Raw genomic sequence first — 25,298 nt, forward strand, 5'->3', positions numbered from 1 at the left:
CATTCTAATTGACACTTATTCAGAAATACCAGCTATTATTAAGATTTAACAAAATGATAGTTTGCAATTATTGAAACAACTTTTTACAATTGTTTAAGAGCCTGACACTTCCGTAAAATGATTTCAAATCGAAATAAAAAGTACGCCATTAAAATTGCCATTGCCTAAAACCCCTAATTAACTTACAGTCCCCCACGTTGAACAAAAAGGAAAATCACTTATTTGCATGGATAGCACACAAGTCTATCTCGTATTTTTCCCCCAGAGCTGATTGTGCTGAATTAGCAGTCGGAGGATGTTTGGACGCAAATCACAACGTCTATTGCCCATTTTTAATAAAATGAAAAATAATCACGCTACAGCAAAGTACCTTTTTCCACCATCTAACGTCGCAAAAGAGGAATTTTTGCCCAGAGAGCATGACCAAAATATCGGGGAATGCAAATTCTAAGATAGCAAATCGATTTTTCAAGTTCACCTCAAATGGAAGAAACTGAAGAGAACCACTATCACACCACTCAATATTCCTGTTGAGGCTTTAAGGCTTTTTCCAGTCATTAAGGCTTTTCCAGAATTTTTGATTGGTCCGTTAACTTTAACATTCAATAAGATTACGATATCAGGCCAATACCTGCAAAATTGGAAAAAAGGTTTCATAACCCCTATCCCCAAAAAAGAGCCACCTCTGATTTTAATGGTGTGCGTTCTATTACGATGACTCCTATTTTTAGCAAGATATATGAAAGTTTCATCGCTGGGAGCTTTTATTCTATATAAAATTGACCCTCAATAATTTCGGAATATTTCCAAAATTTCGACAAGCGATTATTTAGTATGTTTGCTTTAAAAGACTTTAAAGCATCTCGATGAACCAGAACGATGATTCAACCTCATTGCGATTGACCTAAAGAAACCATTCGATCTGATCTGCCATAGTACTCTTATCCGCAAGCTATTAAAAAATTTTAATGTTGATGCATATTTGGTAAGAATAGTTGCAAATTTTCTTTCAGGTAGAAGTAAAAAAAAAAATAAGTACAAACCAGCCTATTTTGCCCCCCAGTCAATCTACTGTGGAGTTCTCCAGGGAACAATTTTAGGCACTCTAATTTTGTTTGGCTATGGCAAATGCCTTGGCAAATGATGAGTCGGTTCGCTTTAAGCTCGTTGATGATTTATCAGTGCTGGAGCTCAGTGAAAGGAGTGTTTCAAGCCAGGTAGATAGAGCCATAACGGGTTTATCACGCGAAGCGGAGGAGGGAAAATGGTCGTTATTTGTGAAAAATCGCTCGTATTAACTTTTCTTTTCTGAGGGAAAACTCGTCTCTTGCTTTACAGAACGTTTCAGGTTGCAGCATCATGGATGTAAAACTTTTAGGGATATATCTCACAGATATCTGAAGGGGAAAAACAGACATTCACACTCCTTGCTCGTCATGGTATCCCAACCTCTCCACCTATTGTGCATTTTCCTTACGTTTATCCCATCACTGGTAAATATGCTTGTCCTGTTTGGCATTACGGCCTGACTTCAGATCAGAAGGACCGCGTGGAAAGGATCCATTACCGAGCTCTTCTGGTAGTTTCTAACCCCTTTTTTTGCTCCCTTTTTTAAACAATTTACCCTTACAGCCCTTTTGGCATCCCGTGATGAATTGTGTTTTAAGTTTGGCGTCATTATTTTTGGCAAATCCGCCGCTTCGTGAAATCCTCACCCTGAGCATATCCCTTCACACCAACGGCTCCCGCAACAAGTAGCTGAACCAGTACCGAAAATTCAGCCGATAACAGCACGCCATATGCGTTACACAAATAGTTTCGTTCCCTCTTTTGTCAATATTTTTAATGCTACATTCACTGGTCAATAAGTGTATATATATATATATATATATATATATATATATATATATATATATATATATATATATATATATATATATATATATATATCACAGTAAAGGTAAAATACAGTAGCGAAAAGCCCTATACTCTCCGTCGAAAATTTTTGACCCAGATCAAAAACCACACAAGCTTCATGACTCCGCCTTCGTGCATGCGCAATGACAATTGTTTAGTGACGGTATGATCGAATGCCAAGCAGCAACTGAATCTATTGCTCTGACGGTCCCGAAGCTTTCCGAATAACTCGCTATGAAATGTATGTCATGGTTGGAGAGACATTTCGCTTCTATATATTACCTTCACTTTGGTGTATATATATATATATATATATATATATATATATATATATATATATATATATATATATATATATATATATATATATATATATATATAGACATTTAAAATTGGATATTTAAATGTCTTAGCTTTTAGTTTGACTCAGTGTTATTTCAAGTTAACATATAAATTTGTATCACGATTGTTATGGTTGTCATTGTTATATGTTTAATGTCTTATCTGTTATTATGACAAGAACTGCCACTGATCGGCATGACCGTGTAAGGCGTTTGACAACAAATTCGCTAAAGTTTGTCAGTCTAAAATCCATAATTGGAGGTTTAAAGTTCCCCACTTTGAAAATCAAGGAAATTCAGCGTGATATAGCGGTTGTTTCATCTATTTTTTTTTCAGAGATGATCCTATCGAATCAAAAACCGTAAATAATCGTGAGGGCGGCGGGTCATTTGAATTAAAATTAATGCCCCAAGCGCTATTTTCAGTCACAAAAGAGAACACGCCACAACAAAGTGCCATTACTCTCGAAATATACTTCGAATTGCTCGAACTACTCGAAATAAACTTTAGAGCTTCATTAGTTCCATATATGTTAGCATTAATGTATGCATACAAGCGATTCTTGGGGGGAGGGTATAATATAGTAAAGGTCCAAAAAATATAGACAAGAAACAAATCTTCCGTTTGATTCACCGTTCAGTGCTCCATGTATTTCTAAAAAAATTCTGATAAAATGAATTAAAACTTTCTGTAAAACTGAAATCAATGCTTGTGATTTCGGAAATACAGCAGTTTGCCAAAGACTTAGGAAAGGTTGCTATCCCCAACGATCTTTGATGCATGTTTATATAGCGTTTTTCGAGTATAGCAATTACTTATTTTTCCCCGTTTTCATATGTGTCCGCAAAGACTATACTTGAAACTCAAACGAACAAAAATTATTGCTTCGCAGTTTATTCAAAATAGAACTACAGAAATAGTTCACATAATCTGACTCGTGGTATTTCCCTACGCTTGCAGAGTTCTGAAAGATCTAGGCTTAACTGAATACTGAGCTTACTTGAATCTTTAGAGAACTTAAAAAGTATACTAAAAGTTACAGATGGCATGGCCAGCGAAAGATTATTGAGGGCCTAATAAATTATTCTTTCATTTTCTGCAGGCTATTTGAGAATTATTTTGCCCCCAAGAGAATATCTGTTAGTTTGCATCTGTGTTTTCAGTAAAGCGTTAATTTTCCAGATGACTACAAATACAGGGAAATTTCACGAGTCAGTTTGTTTTAACTAGTTTCTTGGAAGTACTTTGCATAGACTATGACGCAATAATTCTTGTTTGTTTTTAAGTTTCAACTTCATTTTTATTTCAATTTGGAAAACGTTTTAAGTTAATTTATTTAAAAAAAAAAAAATTATTAGCAAGCTAGAGGAAGGCAAAGTTTTTGTTGTTGTTGTGAAGAAGGCGAAAAAAAAAACATTCCTACTGACAGAGAATTGTCAATGAATTTCCAGCAATCATTATTTACACAAGATCGTAACCGGAAGGGAGTGGGAGGTTAGACCAGTCAAGGTAAAACTTATGCAACAATAGCATACCGGTGTTCAGAATGTTTAACAAACAAAATTACAAAAATAAGTCTAAAAAATAAAATAATTCGATGGAAAATTAGGTGTACACAGGTTCAACTTTCAGAGAGGAGAATAAAGAATTTGTCTAGGGGGGGAGGGGGTAGTAGAATTTTCTCGTGGGCAAAGGATCATACAATTAAACGTTATTTAATCACAGTGAAATCTGAAAGTCAAATAATACTTGACAAAATTGCAGGAAATGCGTCAGTATGCGCTTTTCGTTATTCTTAGAAATTGCCACCAGTAAATGCATAAGCAGTGATCGGGAATATAACCAGGGAGAAGCCCTTCAGGGCTCTTTTCCGTCCCTGATATCTCAAAAACTTCAATAATTTCGCCATAGTCTCCTATATCTATTAAACAGTTCAACTCTTTTTAGCCCTTATCTAGTCCCTCCCTCTCAAAATAATTTCCTACGTAAATGCCTGGCAGCAATATATGTTTTTGTTCACCTTGGATAACAGGTATAATTGGGTTTTTATTCGACACACGCTCTGTACTGAAAGCCAGAGGCTTGGTGAGACTAAGGCTTGCAAGAGCACATTTCAGAGACAACTTCAACATTATAACTTTTATTGCAGCGAACATTACACCAACGCCACTCCTGGTGTCATAAGTAACGAGTTTTATCAAAGCCTTGGGGAAATGGTGAAAAGACCTAAAGACCTATCCCAAAAAGGTCAATTCGTAATTGATTGTAACTTTAATGTACATATCAGGAGGAGGCTACACCCAGAGAAAGCTCAATTAGGCCACAATGTTTTGGAGCTAGAAGTTCAAGAGAATTTAGTCTGATTAAGTTCACAACAAAGCGTAAATTAGTAGTAGCAAGAACAATTTTTTAGCCTAAATTGTATCATGGCCACTACAAATGGCATTGCTGACATTGATGTTAAAAATACCGGATTGATCGGGTATTCCTAAGATGGATATAATCAGTATTAGGAAAGAGCTGACACAACACTGGAGCAAAGAACTGGAACAAGGTTCAAAATCGGCCGAAACGGTTCCATTATTTGTAACACTTATTCCGATTTCTCATTGCAATTTCACCTCGACCATCCATTTTTAGGCCATTAATTATTTTTACAGAGTCAGTTTTTACTAGGTAAGAATTATTTTTACATAGTCACTGTTAACTACTAGAGTTTTTAAAAGTATTTGAAGGTGCAAATAATGCAAATAATTCAAAAATTAAAAAAAAGTATCTGAAGGTGCAATAATTCGAAACATTTTCTACAAATGAAAATTAGTAGAAAATGGCATTGAATTGATATAGATTAGCAACATAGCTAAAACGAATTTGTATGATAGTTCAACTCTAAATGAACTTGTCATAGAAAGTCAACTAAACCCTAAAATAAAAAGGCAAGATTTGGACACAAAAAAACTCGTTTTGTCTTAGCAAAATTAAACTTCTTGAATGGATTTTGGACAACGCTAGCGAATTCCTTCTGACCTTAGCACTGCGGTAAAAGTGGAGTTACTCAAAGTAATTACAATCAGATTTCTTTTCGAATAAGTTCAGTAAACCAGACTTTTTTTTTACATAACTCTATTGCGTTTAATAGATTAAGAGGATATTTGATTTTATGCATTTTAAAAATTAATTCTTGAGAAGGGTTCGGTAGCCTTCGCCCTATACGCGAAGGAGTCTATAGATCAAAAATGAGAATATTTCCTAGATAAGGGCGTCAATATTGGGAAATTATGTAACAATGAATTCCTCACATCAGCTAGCGAAATAGTTCACCGTTCAATAACACTGTTAGCTTACCGTTCAAGTATTTCAATAGCTCCGTTGGCCACTTTATCATAAAAGGTGGGGTCAACACTGTTTTCGTCGATGGGATCGAGTATATAGAGAGGAAGAACATGAAGTTGCTCGTCTTCTTTCGGTTCACCATCTCTATTCTTTGTCAAAGTAGCCACCTAAAATTCAATAGAAACATATATGTTAGTCACTTGGATTTGATTCACTTCCGCCGTCTGAAATTCAACAAGTCGATAATAAAATTACATTTTCGGAGGTTACACCGCGAAGCTAACAACGTTGAAGGGAACAATTTCTTCGAAAAGGTGCAAATCGAAATGGTTTCGATGGTCAAGTTTCAGTCAGTCATGCCTAGAAAAGTAGCCGTCCATATACGAGTAAATAATGTTAAGAGAACATAGTTACTAAGAGAACACAGCAACAAAACGCATCAATTTTAAGACCAATTTACTGAGATGCATATAACGATTTGTTTATAAAGGCTAAGAAAAACAAAACTAAGTGAGTTTAGTTCAATGTTTCTTAGAAAGGACATATTCCCTTTTCTCTTTTCCTGAGGAGTGTTCCTGAGAGACAAATCAAGGATTAACTGTCTCAACTGCAATGGTTTTCAGACTTCGTTTTGACAGTTGACCGCGCTAAAATGCTTTTGTTACAAGCGGCTGATTAGGGAAAAGATATTATAGGGAACATGAATATGCAAACCTTGAATACGTCACAGAGCCAACACCATTTTAAAGCTCCTTCAGTTTCCCCCAGAAAATCAATATATTCTTTTAAGTACTGAGGAGGCAAACGCTTAGATTCAGGAAGAATAGATCACCAGTTCTTCTTAGGATTGTCGGTTGACAATTTCAAGAGACATGACTAGAACGGGTACCAGGTCTACTTTGTCAGAGGCTGCCACAGCCGGTTCAAACGCCCTTTTTCTCCGCAAAACTTTAAAAGTTAAATTGCAGTAAAAGTGAACATCAACTGCAACATCAGATAAAAATTTAAAAAGCCCAATTCTAAACAACCTCACTGTTTGGACAGAAGTGTTTTCTTCTATCATATTGACTGTAACATACATTCTTTCGAGAGACAAAAGCTACTTCCGATTGGACAGATCATTCATACCTAACAGCTTGTTCTTGACTAACTCTGTACATAGGAAGGGCTCAACTGATGTAGAAACATGGTCCCAAAGGCACAGCAGTCTAGCCTTCTCCACTTAAAACCAAACGTTCACCTTCTCGACTTGTGGCAAAATGAAGCCCAGAAACTGCCAGTACAGTTTGGTATACATTTTCCATCATTTTCAGGACATTATCCAGCGATTTCCAATTTCACAGTTTTGAATTCCTCACAAAAGTATAAGTGCTCTCCACTGTTCTAAAATACACTCACCAACGGACTTAAGGGGCAGCCAACAGACATCGCAGACTTAGATCAGTCAATGATTTTACGTGTTTGTTATCCCCTAAAATTCTATGTAAGCTGCGATACGATTTGATGAATGTTGCATACAGTTGAGACACATCGTGGACAAAACCGTTACATTCTAGTAGGATCTACGAGGAGGGGTTATAAGCGCACAGAGCGAGGCTTTTGCAGACATGACCGACAAAGAAAGCACTTGGACTCTCAGCAATAATCAGCGTATTGAACCTTATTCCCACTCTCTTATTCACAGAGGCAATACACCACCCGAACCCTAACGCGAAGGAGTTTATCTCCTTCTTCTTGCGTTATTTGATCAATTCCTAATGGAATAGATAACACCTAACAATTGATCACGCAAACTTTTCATATGAGGACACCAGAAGCAAGCTACGACAGCCATAGATCTAACATCAGATTTATCTGCCGATTCAACTAACAATATTATAGACTATACAGTATGGTTAAAAAGATGTTGTTCGCACAAAATCCATAGTAGCTTCAAAGTCGCAAAAGAAGAGGGAGACAAACCGCGAGATATCAGCATTTATAAAACAATGAACGGTGAACATCCGAATCCCAGCTATAACAAAACCCGGAATTTCGAAGCAAATATACTGACTTTGTACCAGTTCGGAAAAATTTTATTGATTTTCTTACTATTCCTTTTTTACAGTGATCAGAAAAACATAAATGGCGAGTTTGCACCATCCTATCTTTCACTAAAACTAATTGGTAACGATTATCTTTAGAAGAGCAGAAATAAAAATGTTTAATAAAAAAAAAATTGTAACCGACAATTCACAGAGACATATGTTACCATGGAAGCTAAAAATGAAGCCCTCATAAAGAAGCCAGGATTTCAACAACATTTAAAGTTTCAAAACATTTGCAACAATAAGACAAACCGTAAAACACCAAAGCTGTCTCCAATCATTTTATAAATAAATGAGCCTACAACTTTTATTTTATGCTTTAATTTTGGAGCTTCTTGCTCAAAATAAAGTAAAAAATTTGCTCCAATAATGTTTCGTTTGACTGAAGAAATTTACCGAAATAGTTAGTAATGATTTTCTGTGGGTTCGCCAGAAACAGGTTGGTTGGTAAAAGTTAATACTACCAACTTTTTTTATGGTGGTGGAAGCTTCCTATCATACTCGTTAAGGAAACCTTAATACCGTCAAGGTTCAGAGACACTGGTAAACGCTCTAATAGCTTGTAAAAATGATTAGCCTGAAAAAAAGCACAGTTTACGCTATTGTTTTCAAGTAGATAGAAGTTTTTGCATTCCTCAAAGTAGTTCCTTTCTCGTAGAAAACGTATCAAATTAGAGAAAATATATATAGCTCGGACTGATTTAAACCATTTAAGGGCGGCTTTTGGTTAATTTTCGTAGGTGAAAATACATCTTTACTCTGTGATACATCCCGTTTCGACATAAAGTATCCCAGCATTATTTTACCCCGATGCATATAAAAATATCCCAAGGCAGTTTTACCCCGACCATTTTTATAGGTTTTACCAGCATGTCTGAATTTACCACCAAGGTTAAAAGGCGTATTTCCGCTATAATCAAATGTAGACACTGTAAAAGCGATAATTATAACAAAAGCCCAATTCTGGACACCTGACGAAAAAAAGCATGAACAAAAATACAAAAAACCGACAGTGTCTTTTCTAAAGGCCTGAAAGATTCTGAAAGAATTCCCCCTGCCCCTCTGTTCTCATCCGCATTATAAGAGCCCAAGTTAAAACAAAGTTTAAAGAAGCTTAACCGAAAATATGGCAAGAAACCCAACACTGCAACTTGTGCACTACACTTCAAGCATACCATAATAGCCATCATTAAAAAATTACAATAATATTCAACGACAATATTCAGGCTCCGTGGGTAAAGCTGAAACTCTATGAACTTATGTACCTGAAACATGGGCTTTTAAAACATTCCGCACCGGTTAATATTTGTCAAAAAGCAGGTATATATCCAAGACGGGGAGGTCTCGGGATCTACACTTAACAACCAAAAGTCAAAATAGCGGATTTTTCAAAACTTACCCTGCTCAATTCATCTTTGACAAATTTGTACTACTCTTTGACAAAAGTAAAATGAGTGTTTAAAAAAATGCTAATGTGCGAAAACTTGGTCATATATCTTACCACAGTAACACCATCCACTAGATCATGCCGATCTTTGTGAGCATGGGCGCAAAAGTCCATACAGGCGGTCACTCCGGCAAAAGGACCCGGCCGATTACCAAGGCGACAGTTACCAGCTTCAGTGGAATGTAACATCTGACGTTCATAGCCTTCGGGCGAATATTTAGCAAAAATATGGCCAATATCATCACACAAACAGTTGAACATGGACTCTAATTCAGCTTCCTACAAATGAAATTCCAATTATTTGCGGAAACTCAAGCAAGTATTAAAATATCATAGAGACAAAGTATTTCAAACATACCTAGCTTTAAAAGGAGAGGGGTGAGGTCACACCTCCACAGTTTTTTTTTTTTTTTTTTTTTTTTTTTTTTTTTTTTTTTTTTTTTTTTTTTTTTTTTTTTTTTTTTTTTTTTTTGTTCTTCGTTCCTATATTTAAAATTGATTTTTATTGGATATAGCCGGTACGCAGATACGTGTTTCCATAGTGATTTGGACAATGATATCAACAGGCGGATAACTACGAACTACGCACCTACCCGACCACTCTTAGTGACTAACAAAAAAAAGAAGCCCCAACCAAAGAACAAAATTTTGGTTTTAAAGTATGGAACAAGTACACAAAAAATTGAATTTACATACATATACAATAAAAAGAGCAAGATGCAAGAAACAGTAACAAAGAGAAGAATATAAGAGAAAAATAGGAGAGGGAAAGTGAGAGAGAGAGAGAGAAGGAAAGGAAGAAAGAAAGAAAGAAAGAAAGAGATAGAAAGAGAAAATAAAAGATCCAAGAACAAAGAATATGTCGGAAATATAGATTACCATTCCTTTGACAGGCACTTTAAATTTACGAGCATTTTTGCTTCTAGCAAACTTGCATCCATTGTAGAACATACTCCATGTACAGCCAAAGGTAAAAGATCCTCCCGATTCCTCATTATTTGTACCCTGACACAAGCACGTCCTTCTTGGATTAACATCACAACGACGTCTAGTAGGTGAAATACCACTTTTAGCTATTTTTCCTATGATATCTTCATAATATCTATCAGCAGAGGAGATTGGCAAACCTTCCCATACAACTATGGCTATAACGATCCACGACAACGAACATAAGTGACCTAGTCTTTGGCGTATCAAACACATTACTTTCTCCTGTGATGACGATCGCCGTAGCACCTAATAAAAAGAAGCGAAATAGATTAATAAATAAAACATGTTATTGTAAAGCTGGAATAGTTGGATAACGGTCATACCGGTTATTAAGAATTAGGGGAAATATGGTTAAAAAATATGTAAGATTCATTAAACAATACCTTGAGAACATTTTTTTTCATAAATGATGATTACCTAATCACTGATGAGCACCTAATTTTAGAACAGGTAGTGTTTATTAGGACGAGTTGAAAAAATCCCGCTCCTTAACGAGATGCATAGAAGAAACTTCTTAGTAATCATCAGATTAAAAGTAAAACCAAAAGTAAAAAGAGGATTAGCGTCAACGTAGACATTACTAGCCAAAATGCTTGAAGGGGGGGGATTTCACGGACTGACTGGTCATTTTTACATACTGATTTAGGTGATATTACGAATGAATTTACTTCAATTTTTATCAACAGATCCATCTTCTTCCATTGATTCTAGGTCACTTTTTCCCATCAGCCCATTTACCTAATAAAAAAATGAGCCAGTAACATGTCGGTGTTTCGCGCCACTATTTCACCGACTCAATTTCTTTTACCAACTGGCTAGAAATATTGAGGCCCCCCTCATATCTGACGCCCCTGAGCGTCATTACTTCGAGGAATTCAGCTAAGACTGATGAAAGAAATGGATAAAAGAAGATGCATTTCTATATATACAAGTGGATATACCTCGTTTTCTACAATTATTTTGTTCTTGTTCTGACGAGATTAGGCAATGTACTAATCGCAGCTACATATAGCAAATAAAAAGATACTAAAGCATAAGTAGAGGAGGGCACAGTAAGATTCAGGTTCTAAATTTTCTAGAACATATTCATATATTTTTTTTCTATTGATATTCCATACATTTATATGGATATTCGGCTTTACGGAGAAGAAACTTAAAAAAATAAACTCAATTTTTGTCAAAGCAGACGCTTTTTTTTAGAGGGATGCCATTAAGCGGAAAAATGGGAGAGTGATGCTGAGATGAGCCCTTTGGGATGTAAATCCCAGGCATGCATTTCCAAATATGTCATATATTTTTCCTATTTTGACAAACATGCAAATATCTCCCCCCCCCAAAAAAAAAAAATGTCCTGTGCAATTTTATAACCAGAAGGGTCATGGACGCTCTACCCCTTCCTTCCACAAAATTCTACCCTGACCTTTCCTGGCTCGAAATAATTAGTCCCATATTTACCTATCAGATTACAACAAGTTCTTCTGATTTAATTTATCTCCCTATAAACACTATACGTAAGCTGAACGAAATATGAAACTTGTTTATTCGTTAGTTGAACTGCTAAGATATAGCTTCTCTAGTAAAAAAAAAAAAGGATAGCAGGCTCATTCGAGAATTAAGTGCTGTGGCGTGTTTTGTCTATTATCAACCTTTTTCTTCCCTGATTAGAGAAGTAAGGAGTTTGACTAGAATATCGCATCCTCTCCTCTCCTATTAGTGGAAAGAAGAAGACTATAACTTTTTTCTGTAAGTAATTGGAACTAGTGACCTTATGTGGGTGATTCTCATAAAATGTTGTCCCTTCCCCTTTACTTTGCATTTATGCCTGAGCTACAGTACCTAGCCACCCTAAATAAAAATAAATAAATTAAAAAAATGAAAATCAGTTTAAAAACGGCTTAAACGAAAAAGCAAAATCTTATTATTTTGATTGGGAAAAAAACGAATCTATATAATTGATCAAAATATGTTTTGAAAGTAAAAAAAAAAATGAGCACATTAAAAGGTGGATAAGGTGGTCAAATTCCAGTTTGCTTCTTTAAAATATCTAATACGAAACTTTAATATCAATGGTTGCAACTATATTTCCAATTGAGCAAACACAATTCTTGAAGGTTAATTCCTAAAACTATCTGTAATCCAAATAGTATATAGGCAAATGAAAAGTAAACATTGTCACTAAGGCTCATACAGAAAAAAAAAACATCGCTACACATAGCAACCTGAGGTCCACATGAATCGAACGCTCCTCCTCCCTCCACCCTCTTAAGTTTCAGGTTTATTCATATCTTAAGAAATTAGTTTTAAGGTAGGATTTCATCCTAGCCTAATTTGAGCCATTCTCTTACCCGGCTGTGGACTATTTAGTTTCTCAGAAAATTTAAGTTCTAATTCGTACATCAGCCGAGACAATTTAGCAGGATTTAAAGGACTAAAAAAAAAATATTCCTTTCGTATTAAATGTTAGCTTTGCTTTCAAACTTGGCTTCATTTTGCGCCAGCTGTCAGCTTTTACTGGACAGTTATTATACTTATATTAAACAGCCCATAAATGCCCAAACATCTTGCAGTATTATAACGGAAAATAGGAAAAATGGAAAATAGATTCAATCTAGTCAGTCAACTTCGAGAGCCTTTATCTTCAAAGACCCATTTTATTTCATCTACTTTAGTATTGAACTTTCCAAGCGAAGGTCTACTAACTATGGTCTGTCGAATGACTTTAAGTTTCTTATCCTTCCTCGAGAAACTGCAATCCTTTTACCGGCAAAAATTTTTTAATAGATGTAATACAATTATCAGTAAACCATTAATTGGCAAGGGGGAAAGGATATACGTAGTTCATTTACTTTAACGTCTTATCGAAGCATCAATAAGACATGTATTCACCCACAGCAGGGTAATTGTTAGAAAGCTTTGCCGGGAAAAATCAATAAAACAGACAATTACTTAAACTTTATGGTCTGTTTGATTGATTAAACCTTGTTCCGAAAATCAATACTTATCCAAGCTCAATTTTAGCTGCTAGATGGCTTTGAATCTAGGGAAAAAAGGTTATCCGAGGGCTTAGCGATAATACTATGGCGTCAGGACATAAAAAGTATAGAGGATGCATGCAACTGAATTAGAGTAATTTAAATAACACTATCTTTTCAGTTTCTTTTATTTTTATTCTTATGTAAAATCGTTTGAGTGACAGATTGTAGGCTGGGAATAAACAAGCATAAAGATAGATGGACATAAAAAAAAAGGATACACGGCTGAATAATCTACTCATAAGGTGTGCAAGAGTCCCTGGGAAACTGTTCAACAAACACTTGGTATGCATACAGGTTGGACAAGTGGGTATGTTTCATCCTATTTATTATATACGCATACATACATATTTCACAAGGGCTATGAAGAAGCAAGCTCAAGAAACAAAGCTTAGACAACGGTAAAATAATAACGGTAAAATAAAATATTAAAATAATAACGGTAAAATAAAATATTAAAATCATAACAGTAAAATAAAATATTAAAATAATAACGGTAAAATAACGGATGACTCGAAAAGAGCAACTAACTCAATGACCAATTACTATTAATAACATACAATTCTATAACTGACCGTTATTAGTTATTTCTGAAGGATAAATCAACAGCAAATCAAGATTAAACTAGCACCTTAAACCATACCGAGGAATTGTTCTACTGCAACAAAAAAACATAGAAAATCAACATGTTCACAAGAACTTGTTTAATAGTAAATGCAAATTAAATAATCTAGAATCCTTTTAAGGAATAGCAAAAAACGAAATATGCCAGTGAAGACTCTACAAGCGTTTTAGCACCAACAATTCATATAATCGACAAAATAACCTTAATGGGTTGCCTTATTTGACAATTGGATTTATTTTTAAATTAAATTAACTTAATTTGAGAAAAACAACTTTCAATATGCTAGTTCCCGAAGGCAAAAGAAGCAAGTGAAAACCATTTTCAGTTTCAATTTCCCTTTATTTTCTTTGAGAACCGTGACAAGTTGTAGAACTGAGAATAAACCAACTAAAACATGGCCAAGCACACTTGATTTCTTGTTGCTTTGCAAGTGAAACATATATTTTCAGTGCATATGGGTTGCTATTGCAACATCTCTTTTAAATTCTGGACTAGAAATTAATTTTAAATGAACTGAGTTATGTTAAGTTTTGGTAAGCAACAGAAGTAAATTTTGTTTACCTTATTACTTCTAACTCTCCATACCTATTGAAGCCATCTAATCCATATTCGTCACTTTTTCAAAGGACCCGAGTATGCTTACATGTTCTCGAATGCGAGCTGTTCCCAATCTTATTGGACGTTATAGATTTTAGTAATTTTATTTACTATTAACTAGTTACACTTATTGAAATTATCTCGTGGGATGCCACTACAAATATACACAAGTCTTTTGTCGTGTTTTACCTTCTAATTTGATCTAGATATCTCTCTTTCCCTCACTGTCCAATATAATTCGTTTTACTTGCGTTTATTTTCAGAGCCACCTCAGTCCTTCATTTCCTAATGCTTTCAAAACCATTTTTTATCTCATCTCATTTTTATAATTGAACTTCATTTTTCAACTACTGGTTGTTTTCCAAGAGAGATAGATAGACATTTTTCTTTTCTTTTCTTTTTTTTTTTTGGGGGGGGGGGGCTTTAGATGACTTTACAACGAAAAAAAACAAAAAGAAGGCATTGTAAGCCCTAATCTAAATATTCCAACCTTTTCTGGTCTTCCAAACGAGCCCTGTTTCAATGCCCCCCTCCCGAGAGTCAAGTATATACCGAAGTATATCCTATCTTTTCTTAAGCGCATTAGTTAATACATGGCAGTACGATGATTTATCATACAAGCTAATTGATGATATTAGATCATGGAGACAGCTTAGCACTTATTTTAATGTGGAATTAATTTGGAAGTTACCCAGTTGCCTCTTCAATACATATCCTACGTTTTGAGTGCACAAAGAAAATATGCATAAAGAGATGTGCAATGAGGAAAGATCTGGTTTTCCAAGTAGTGGACTATGATCCTTAAAAAAGGCTATTTCTCGTAGGTTTTAGACTTGTGCTAGGATCAAGTATCCTTGTATAATCACTGAGAAATGTTTACCAAAATTCCCCGACGCAGGGATGTTTTCGATGATCATTTGCCTTTCAAAGTCTCCAACGACAAAACTAGGTGAAGAGATGGGGATCACCCACTTGTCTCTGATGTTGTCAAAATGAGGTGTCTGAGGTGGCTTGGTAACGCCAAGCGGAGATCAGAAGAGCAAATAAGAAAATAAGGCTCACGACAGTCCCAATTTTAAGCCTAAAAGGGGCTTCTGAAAATTTGGTTGACGTTGGGATCGTCACTGGGTTGAGATCATGAAGCCTGCCGCCCTCAAGCAAAATCTCTAGAAAGAAGTATGTCGTCGTGTGCTGGGTGTCACGATGAGCCTGGCTGCGACTTGACCTTAAAGCAAGTGCAAGTAAGATACTTTTGATTTAACATGTGATGTCTGTCTCTGTTAATCCAATAATCGAAAGGCACATAATCTATATCTAAGGAATAGAATACAACAGTCCAATATTACATGCCCAGTAGAAAGGTCGACTTATAAAAAATAACACAATTAAACAATTAAACATACACAATCTAGAAGGAGACATACCCATTTAGCCATAGGGCATCCTGAGAAGGTTTTCCCTTCTTTTCCAGTGAAAGTGACTTTTTCGAAGCGTAATGCCGAACCTTCAATTCCAAAACGGTTTTCTAATAATTTTCTTAAATTTTGTACTGAATCCGAAGCACCCAACTGAGTATATACTGGACAGCAATCCAAAGGCACTAAAATGAGATCATTCGCTTGCTAATTACAAATAGTTAGCACCTTGGCTCATTTAACAATTGCAACAGTGATGTAGCCAGCGACCTTATATACAAATGGCTGACTTTTTTAAGAACGCAGTCTATATACATCTCTAGGTATGTACAGATTTAAGCAAGGACTATTGTGTTCTACAAGTATTTATCTACATATAGCCAGGACCACTTTTTCCATCTATAAAACAATATATAAACATAAACATAGATAAATCGCAGTCTAAATATATAATCATAATCAATGATATTTCAAGCTTATAATATTCCCAAATTCATTTAGCCGATTATGATTAGGCACATGCGCTGCCATCTACCCATGCAGCAAGATGGTTATGGGGTTGAATATTCATACTTGTTGACTAATCCAGTTTGCCCTGTGGTGGCGCAGTGGGTTTGTTCTCAGCTTGGTAATACAGGACTCAAGAGTTCGAACCTGGTTTTAGCTACACACTGTAGGGCCGAAAAAAGGACCTTAATAGTTAAAAAGTGTCGTTAATCTGATACAATGCAATCCAATGCGTTGCTAATTATTTTCCAAAAATTTTACGGGGACTACTACGTTAGTGTATCCCAAACATTTTATTTTTCTTTTAGAAGGATGACTGAATGCGTACTAGATTTAACTGCAATCAGGAAAATTTGTTTTTTTTTTGTTTTGTTTTTTATAATAACACAGCACGTCAATATCATTAACAGATTTTATAAATGTAACTGTACAGTTAACAGTGTAGCTAATCAGTCATTGTATAGTTATTAGTGTGAACAGTTTGGTATGGTCTATAAAAAGGTTTATTCTGATTTAAAAATCCTAAAACATTATCTTTTCAAAATTTCTTGTGATGCATTACTTAAACAATACATTTAAAAGACATTTCAAGAGCATTTCCAGACAAAAAAAAATATAAGAAAGAAACCAAACTTTTGTTTTTTTTTGGGGTGGGGGGGGGGGCCTTGGTTTATTTCAGATACTCAATCTATTATACAATTACGGTTTAAAATATAACGTCAGACGAGGTAAAACTTATTTTCGAGAGCTTCCAGTTTCAGACTTTCACACAATAGCAGCTTCTGATAAACATTCAATTTTAAGACAAGCCTACAACTGTAACTTGCACAAAAAGAGCAAAATAGTTATGTCATTGAATTTACTAGTTTAAGGTCTATCCATTCATTCAGACAAAATTACGATATTACTTAAAACTTTTTCTTAGAGAACCATTTAAACATGCTAAAAAAAAAATAGGAGCCTGATAGGAAACTAAAAAAACAGGAATCTACCTAATTTCGCATGTTTTTAACGTATTTTAACGTAGTGTGGATCCACCATGAAATGTTCAATTCTCTACCCTCTACAGGGAAAAATATTTAGTTTTTGATTACAAGTTTGAGCATTGATGAATTTATTTTTTTTACATTTCTGTCAAAGGATTTTAATTACATATTTGATTTGCTTTAAAAATTGTTCGAGCTTCCCCTTTTCCATACTTGGATATTTCATATTGCTATTTATCGGGACTGTTGGGTGTACAACTTGCATAAAAGCCTATTCCGCAAACTCTTATTTAAATTGACCTTTTAGAAGAAAAGGTAAAAACATTTAAAAAAAAAAGCCTATACTTGTTTTTTCCTTAAGGTTACTGTCAATTCCTGTTACAACTCAAAGTTCGTGCTAAGGTCTTTTAATTTTAACCAAAAATAAACCTTTGCAGTAATCTGAACGTGCATCATAATATAGCTTTGGCTAGACATTATTGAAAAAAAAATTACATTGACAATATTTCTATGTATAAACAATAAAACATATCTCATATTTATTACATAACAGCATCTAGCTTGTATGTAAAAAGATGGCATGGCTATGAATTTAACTTACAAAGGAAATGAATGCTGGAAATAATCATAGGTTTGTTACCTTTATAGATATAAAACGATCTAATTTATAAAATTCATTTGCACTAAAACAGCGGGAGAGTAGCCACCACCTGATAAGAACCGTCAACTTCCAATACAACCTAAAGTAATAGAGAAACCTCAAGAAAGAAACCTTAAGAAATCGTTGTTGTTGGCATGTAAGAATTGGAATCTATTTTCGTGCTCACTGAGTTATATATGTATTATGTTATACTGGTTGTCAACTTTACGTTTATTACATCAAAATTTATGAATAAACTACTATTATTAATGAGATTTATATTGTTAATTTCCTATGTTTTGTTGGCCTGCTTTAGTGTAGGGAAGTATGTTTTTTTTTTTTTTTTTTTAGTATGAATTTTCGGATAATGCTGAAAGGCTTCAGAATTCAATTATCCTTATTAAAAACGAAATATGATAAGTACTATTACATAACCTTAAAATTAAAACTGAATCCCACTATAAATGTACAACTAATGATCCTGGCTAGTCGCTGGCTACATCACTCATGATATAAATCAGAAAAAGAACTTACTTTGGTCCGCTGGACCACAGGGACATTCGTCTTTAACTTGAACATCACTTTTTAGTTTATCTCGAGTTGCAGAAGTGCCATCATTCCAACCATTCGGCTTTTGAAAGGCACCACGAAACTGCATCGAGCCTAAATCAAGGTAATCGGAGTCATTTGTTTTATCACTAACGATATATCGTATATCGAAAGGCCTAGCGCTCGAGATCTCTAATGAGGTAGTTTTGCCGGAAAACTGTGACTTCTGTTCGTTTTGTCCAGGACTACCAGTTGTACTATCTGGCAACACCGTGCTATCATCCGAGTTGGCATTACCACCCTCAGACTTTAGCAATATCCGAGGGTGGCCCTGCACTAAAAAATGGTCCGACTTAGAACTATCTTGGTGAATAGTAGTCTCTTCACTTTTGATATTAACGTTCAGACTAACAGTTTCACCGTTACCTTGCTGAAAATTTTCATAACTCAAATATTCTTGGCCCTTAAACCACTGTTCACTTTCTGGGCTGGTTTGTGGTTGATGCTTATTCATAATCATTTCTTTAATTTTGTTATTTAGGTCTCTACGTGATGTTTGATCATGGAACTGCTGTTGGTTCCAGTTATTAGCAAAGGATGGGTCGTCTTCTTGTCTTAAGCCAGAGCTATTGGAACTTGGCGATTGTTCAGGCTGGAAATTACTTCCTGGCTGGAACTGACCATTTCCACCAGAGCTTATTTCCATATAATTTTGAGATCTTTGGTTCTGAGATTGAGGCGATGGATGAGGTGATGTCATTCCATGGGGGCTGAAGGTTTGTGGGCTCTGTCGCGGCTGGTTATGCATTCCAGATGGAGAACGTTGAGTGAAATGAACAAATTGATCATGCTGATACTGGAATCCGGGCTGTTGCCCATTGAAACGGAACTGTTGAGGCTGTTGCCCTTCTGGAAAGTGCTGAAACCTCTGCTCTTCAACGGCCATAATGGGAACCAATGGTGGAGGGTAATTTTCCCATTGATTCGTTTGAGGAGGTGAAGGCCAGGCGCCTTGTTGAAATCTTGAGTCAATAAACGTCCCGTGATTTGGTCGGACGGCCATTGGATCTCCTATTGATGGTGCTGGTTGTTGAGGGTTATTCTGCATGAAAAACTGCCCCATCCCTGGCTAGAAATAGAAAAAAGAATCCATAAAAACAAAGAAAAGTTTAATACAAACAAATTCAATTTTGTCAAATAAATTACAAAACAAAAAATCGATGAGTTCCATAAAACAAACCACAAAAAGATTGCGTAAGAAGATTGCTGACTATGATTGTAATGTAGCCTACTATGCGTCAGGCGAAAAAATATTCACGGGGTGTTATGGTTTCTAAGTGTCTGAGTTTAGAAAATGTATAACAAAACAAACAAAACAGGTAAATAATATGGAAAACAAAATACGTTATTGAAGAGGGAGTAAAAATTTGGACTTTACGGCGGGGGGGGGGCATCCAAACAAAAACTAGTTCTAGGGATCATGTGACAATTTGTAGAACAATTAGAAAAAAAGATTGTTCATAGAAGTAATTTTATCCAAGACTATTATATAATCTGTTAGGTGCATGATTTTGTAATTTCGAGCTCGTTTACAATATTGAAAACCTAACGTGTGTTATATTTCAGAGTAAATACAGTAGGTTTACGAGCTGGTTTACAATATTGAAAACCTAACGTGTGTTATATTTCAGAGTAAATGCAGTAGGTTTATGTGAATAAAGAGCGATGTGTTCAATGTGTTTTTTGGTCAATGCATAAGGAACAGGTAGCTAAAAGAGCTTGAAAAGAGCCTTTTAAAGGGATAAAAGTGACAGGGGAGCCACCGGCCATGGTGGCTTTCAACTTAAATTTATCTGTCAAACAATTTAAATATGAAGGCCTATAATTAAATGAACTAATTGGGCCTAGGGCACCTCCGAAACCCCCTCCCCTTCTACAGTTAACTAATTAGAGGTAAGTTAGTCATATTCGAAGTATCCAATATTTACCACTTATACTCATTATTCTAATATCCATTGCTTCTAATTATAATAGCTATTAGAAGGACCTTGTTACAACCGAAATCATGAAAGGCTTTTTGATCAGTATGAATGAAGGGCAAAAACTACGTCTATGAAAACTTGGTGCAGACAAGCTGCTGGTAGACTCAATAATGCAAAAATGAGATAAGTCCAAACTGCAGAATTTAAAAGCTTCATAGACGAAAAGATATTAAAATACACGAAGACCCATGTTCCTCAGCTATTAGAGAAATGCCCTAAAATGTTATGTTCCATCTGATACTTTTTTGATCACCAAGTGCAGTTGCGTGATTACATCATTAGTGAAGCTGTTTTTGTTTTTTTCAATACTAATACTTGCTTAGTGTCTGCATTCAGCTCCGTTAGTACTCAAAAGGGGCATAATTGGGCATTTGCCCGCCGAAGGACGAAAAAGGTGGACAATTTTTTATTCAGAAAAGTGAAGCTTTTTGTAGAGAAACCTTAATTTCAGGACAGCAAGTAGGGAAAACTTCCTATAGCAATGCAGCCTAACAACAACCAAGGACTGGAGAGTCCTGATTTGTGACGATCTTGTCTATGAAGACAACGATTTTGGGTTTTGTTTTGTGTTAGATGATTTTCATGTATTTCAGATGACTTCTTATTACCGTTGTTTGCATCTATTCCCTCATCCTAGGGAGTTTTCAAGAAAAATTAAATGAAATCCAAGAAAATCTGAATTTTTGAACGTGAAAAAAAAATTGTTGTTGAAGCATCTGAGAACCTCTCAGGAAAATCCTCCTCTGAGAGATTTGAGAAATGGTGTCCAACTTGGGGCATACGCTTCATAAGATGGTAATTGCCTGCCGATGAGAAGGAATTTTTTCAGAAAGATGAGGGGAAGTTGTATATTAAGGTGAATCGAATTTCATTTTATGATTTAGTAAGAATTACACTAGACCATGGGAGGGAGGGTGATATAAATTCTAGAGACAATTTGGGAGAACATGGTCTGAAAAACGTCACTGCTTTGGTCTGAAAAACGTCACTGGATTACAATGTACTCCCAAAGGAGAACCTTATTAATTTAAACACAAATCATAATTACAATTCTCCGTGTTTTATAGTTGAATGATGGCCGACACGAATCGAAGAAAGTCAAAAATAGTTTGGGATTTTAAGCTTCAAATCTGTACATCCCCAAATTCCAATTCTTTGTGTTAGGATTTTTCAAAAAAGCTTCGAAACCAATGAAGCTTGAAACCTTCAAGGCGCCTGATTCCGATAAGGATTATATACCAGGGTTGTCGAATTGGGTGGTCAGCACCACAGGTTCAATAAAGCAGTAAATCTGTGAGAATCCAAATTTATTGTCGTTTGAACTCGAACACAATATTAGCTAGACGTTTTTTTTTTTTTTTTTTTTTAGTTTTTTAGCCATTTTGACAACACCTGAAATCGACCGAGTGATTCGTACGTTACAAAGTAATCCATAGACTACAGAAAACATAATATTAGACACTTGAATGACTCCAAACTTCGACAACGAGAATCCAAAATCCCCAAATCCTAAATAATGAAAACAAAAGAAAATATGACTGCCCCTCCCCAAAGAAACATCGAATGTACGTGCCTGGATCACACTACCACGTCAAGTCCCCCGTTTTATGTTAGTATGTCCAATTCTGTATCAGGTGTACGGGGACGATCCATAATCCTTTGAAAAAAAAAAATCTCGAGAAAAATACATTTTATGTCATTCTCATTCAGGGTCGTAACTTTGAATTAAAGAAGGGGCCACGGTTATTTTCATGAAGCGGTTGAGCTATAGAAAAGCCATCTGTAGCCAATTAAATTGCAAAAACTCATATTGTCAAGCAGCTTTTTAACGAGAGGGGGGGTAACCAAGAGCATCCTCGGATGTTTTTCTCTTTATTTTAGCTAGCCCAGGAAATGTTCACTGGAAAAAAGGAGTAATATATGAACCAACACCTTCACTAGACTAATTAATCAGCACTGAATCATTTCCAATTAAAAATTCAAAACTATTCCCTTTCATTGAACCGCATACATAGGAACTTTCATAGAAGTGTCCGCCCTAAAGTGGGGAGTAAAGACAAGTTTGCTTTCAAAACTTCAACAATGTTGAAGCAAGCTTTCCGTCAAAATCGTTAGATCCGTCTCTTGAAACTTGGGAAAAAGTTTTCCAAGAAGAAACTTTTTACGCATTTTGAAAAAGAATGACGCACTTTTTCGAGAAAAAGGGATCAATATGTGGCGTACAAGTTCCATCTGCTCTCTGTGTTTCCAACTAAGGAAAGCGCTCCAGATTGTAAATGTAATAAAATCAGAAAACTTTCAAAATCGATAAAAGTGACTCACACTGAACTAAACAGCAAAAATCAATAGCTTCGCTTCCGTTCAGAGAGCGGATATTTAAGATCTTGTATCTATCATCAATTTTCTCTAAACGACACCCGAGATGAAATAAGGTTTCATTAACGATACCAACGTAATTTCATATGCTATTACAACATACCACCAGACAAGCATCAATTTGTGGGTAGGCTTTATAGCTTATTAAAAAAGATATAGTGACATTATAAAAAAAAGCAACTCCATAGACGTGAAAAACATGGGTACCAAGACCAAGTTGTATGGATGTGTCTGGGGCTCATCATCTTGAAGCTGGTCGAGCTGTCTTCTTCTTTTATGGTAGGGGGGGGGGAGATCTAGGCAAAAATATCAATGTTCTAGGAGATCTAGGCAAAAATATCAAATATCACCCCGTCGAATATTATTTATATGATTTGAAATAAAATAGATGCAACAGAACTAACATGGTATTCAAAATTAGAATTTCGTTCAAACTAATTGATCAGCTCTAGTTTTGAATACGGTCATATTTTAGACTAATGTTCAAACTAGAAATCATACGCAGATAGTGCTCTGTTTAATCATTTTTGTTTTGTTTTTCTGCGAGCTAAGGTTCTTAATTCTCAAAGTTCGACTCTGCAAATGAAATGCTTTACAGAATACTTTTAACGATGAAACTGATGAAGTGTCTAAAAAGAAATATTTTTTCAACTAAAAGTAAGGAGCAACATTAAAAACTAAAACGAACAGGAACTACTCCTCTTCACGCTATTTTTTTTTTTTTTGTATTTAAAAAAAACTTCTTATTCTAATTAGACGGCCCTTGCGTTTCAGCAGTCGTTCTTAAAGAACTGGGACAAAAAAAAACAAACACTAGCGTAAAGAGCGACGCATATAGGAGAGGGCAACCCCCTCACATACGACATAGTTTCTGTTCATTTTGAATCTTAACGATGCTTCTTAGTTTCTGTAGAAAAAACCTTGTTTTTTATTTAATTTCTGATCGTTCTTCAAATAATGCGGGGAAATCCAGCGGAAAAATCCCTCCCCCATGGGGAATCCCTCCATGGAAAGTTTCTACTACGTAAAATATCCCCCTCCCGGTAAATTCCACCCGTACAATTCCATCTTCACTTAAACTCCCCCCTGGAAAATTTCTTGCGGACGATTCCGCCTGAAAAATTTTCAATGGCACACTTTCATTTGAAAAAGGCTTCAATTTCAGATCGTTTTCCAAATCACGCCAAAAGTCTCCCTTTCATAGAAAATTTTCCGGGAAATATCTCTCCACCCGTAAAAAGTTGCTCCTGCAGAAACTCCCAGCGAAGAATTTCTCATGGACCCCCCCCCCAGGAAAAAATCCTACTGTCAATTACAACCCTTTGAAAATTTCCCCCGGACGATTCCTCCTTAACGTCCCTGTATGTGAATTAAGTCAACAAAGAGAAAGTAAGACAAATAAAAACAATTTCGTACAGGAATTGTGGCAAATTTCCCCGGTATAAAATTTCCTCTGAAAATAACACCCCCACTCACCCCCCCCCCCCCCCGCCCGATAACTTCCCTCTCCACAGAAAATTCACCCCCAGCAAAAAGTCTTTATGCTTCCTAATAACAAATACTATACGTAAACATTTGGCAAATTTCACAATTTGACCTCTTCCACAGGGGCGATGGGAGGGGGTCATGTTATCCCTTAAAGCACAGCTATTGAACTTTTCAATCATGCTGAACAACATGGCTATCTCCAAAATTTGATCAGACGACTTTGAGGAAAAAAGTGCGTGGGAGGGGGATTAATTGCCCTCCATTCTTTTTAGTAACTTAAAATGACACTAAAACATTTAGTTTCTATTCAAATGAGCCTTCTCCTAAAATTCTAGGACCATTGGTTCGATAAGATCACCCCTGGCAAAAAAAGAACAAATAAACACACATCCATGATCTTTCTTCTGGCGAAAAAAAAACCATATCTTTGCAAATGAGAGCTTGAAACCTTTATTAGGATTATCTGATACGCTGATCCTGAGGTGCTATTTTCATTAAGATTCCTTGACTTTTTGGGGGTGTTTCCCTCCTTTTAAAAATCCAAAAAAAAAACCCTTAGGTTCGTTGGTTTCGAAGGGCAACACTAAACTTAAGGAATTTTATATATTTGGAATAAAAAGTCAATAAATTTGGAATAAAAAGTTAATTCTCTTGGCGTATCTATTGAGATTAAAACTCTGTTTTTTTAGTTTCGGTTACTATTAAGCTGAGTCACTCCTTACTTACGATTTGTTTACACGAACTGATTTATTTCCGATGGATTCAGATTGTTCAAATCAGATTAGATTTTATTTGAAAAACAGCTAGCTTGTCGATACTAGATATTAAGTCTACACTCGATATAGTTAAGATAGAATAAAACGCCCAATCTTTCTAATCATTTAAAACTAGGAAGGAGATGGGATGGATCCTATTCTGCTACTTC

The 25,298-nt window shown here is 35.5% G+C and overlaps 1 protein-coding gene across 3 annotated transcripts in view; it reads right to left on the minus strand.

Moving 5' to 3' along the window:
* The window catches only part of LOC136032077 (methylcytosine dioxygenase TET-like), a 67,758-nt gene that overhangs the window by 5,944 nt on the left and 36,516 nt on the right, over nt 1-25,298 (minus strand). For all 3 annotated transcript variants that reach the window (XM_065712202.1, XM_065712201.1, XM_065712200.1), the window contains 5 exons: nt 18,453-19,596; nt 15,795-15,970; nt 10,006-10,362; nt 9,181-9,405; nt 5,605-5,759 (listed from right to left, as the gene is read on the minus strand). In XM_065712202.1, coding sequence (XP_065568274.1) covers nt 5,605-5,759; nt 9,181-9,405; nt 10,006-10,362; nt 15,795-15,970; nt 18,453-19,596 — 2,057 coding nt within the window. The remainder of the gene's footprint in view (nt 1-5,604; nt 5,760-9,180; nt 9,406-10,005; nt 10,363-15,794; nt 15,971-18,452; nt 19,597-25,298) is intronic.

This window comes from Artemia franciscana, chromosome 10 (genome assembly GCF_032884065.1).
Source record: "Artemia franciscana chromosome 10, ASM3288406v1, whole genome shotgun sequence".
Taxonomy (NCBI): domain Eukaryota; kingdom Metazoa; phylum Arthropoda; class Branchiopoda; order Anostraca; family Artemiidae; genus Artemia; species Artemia franciscana.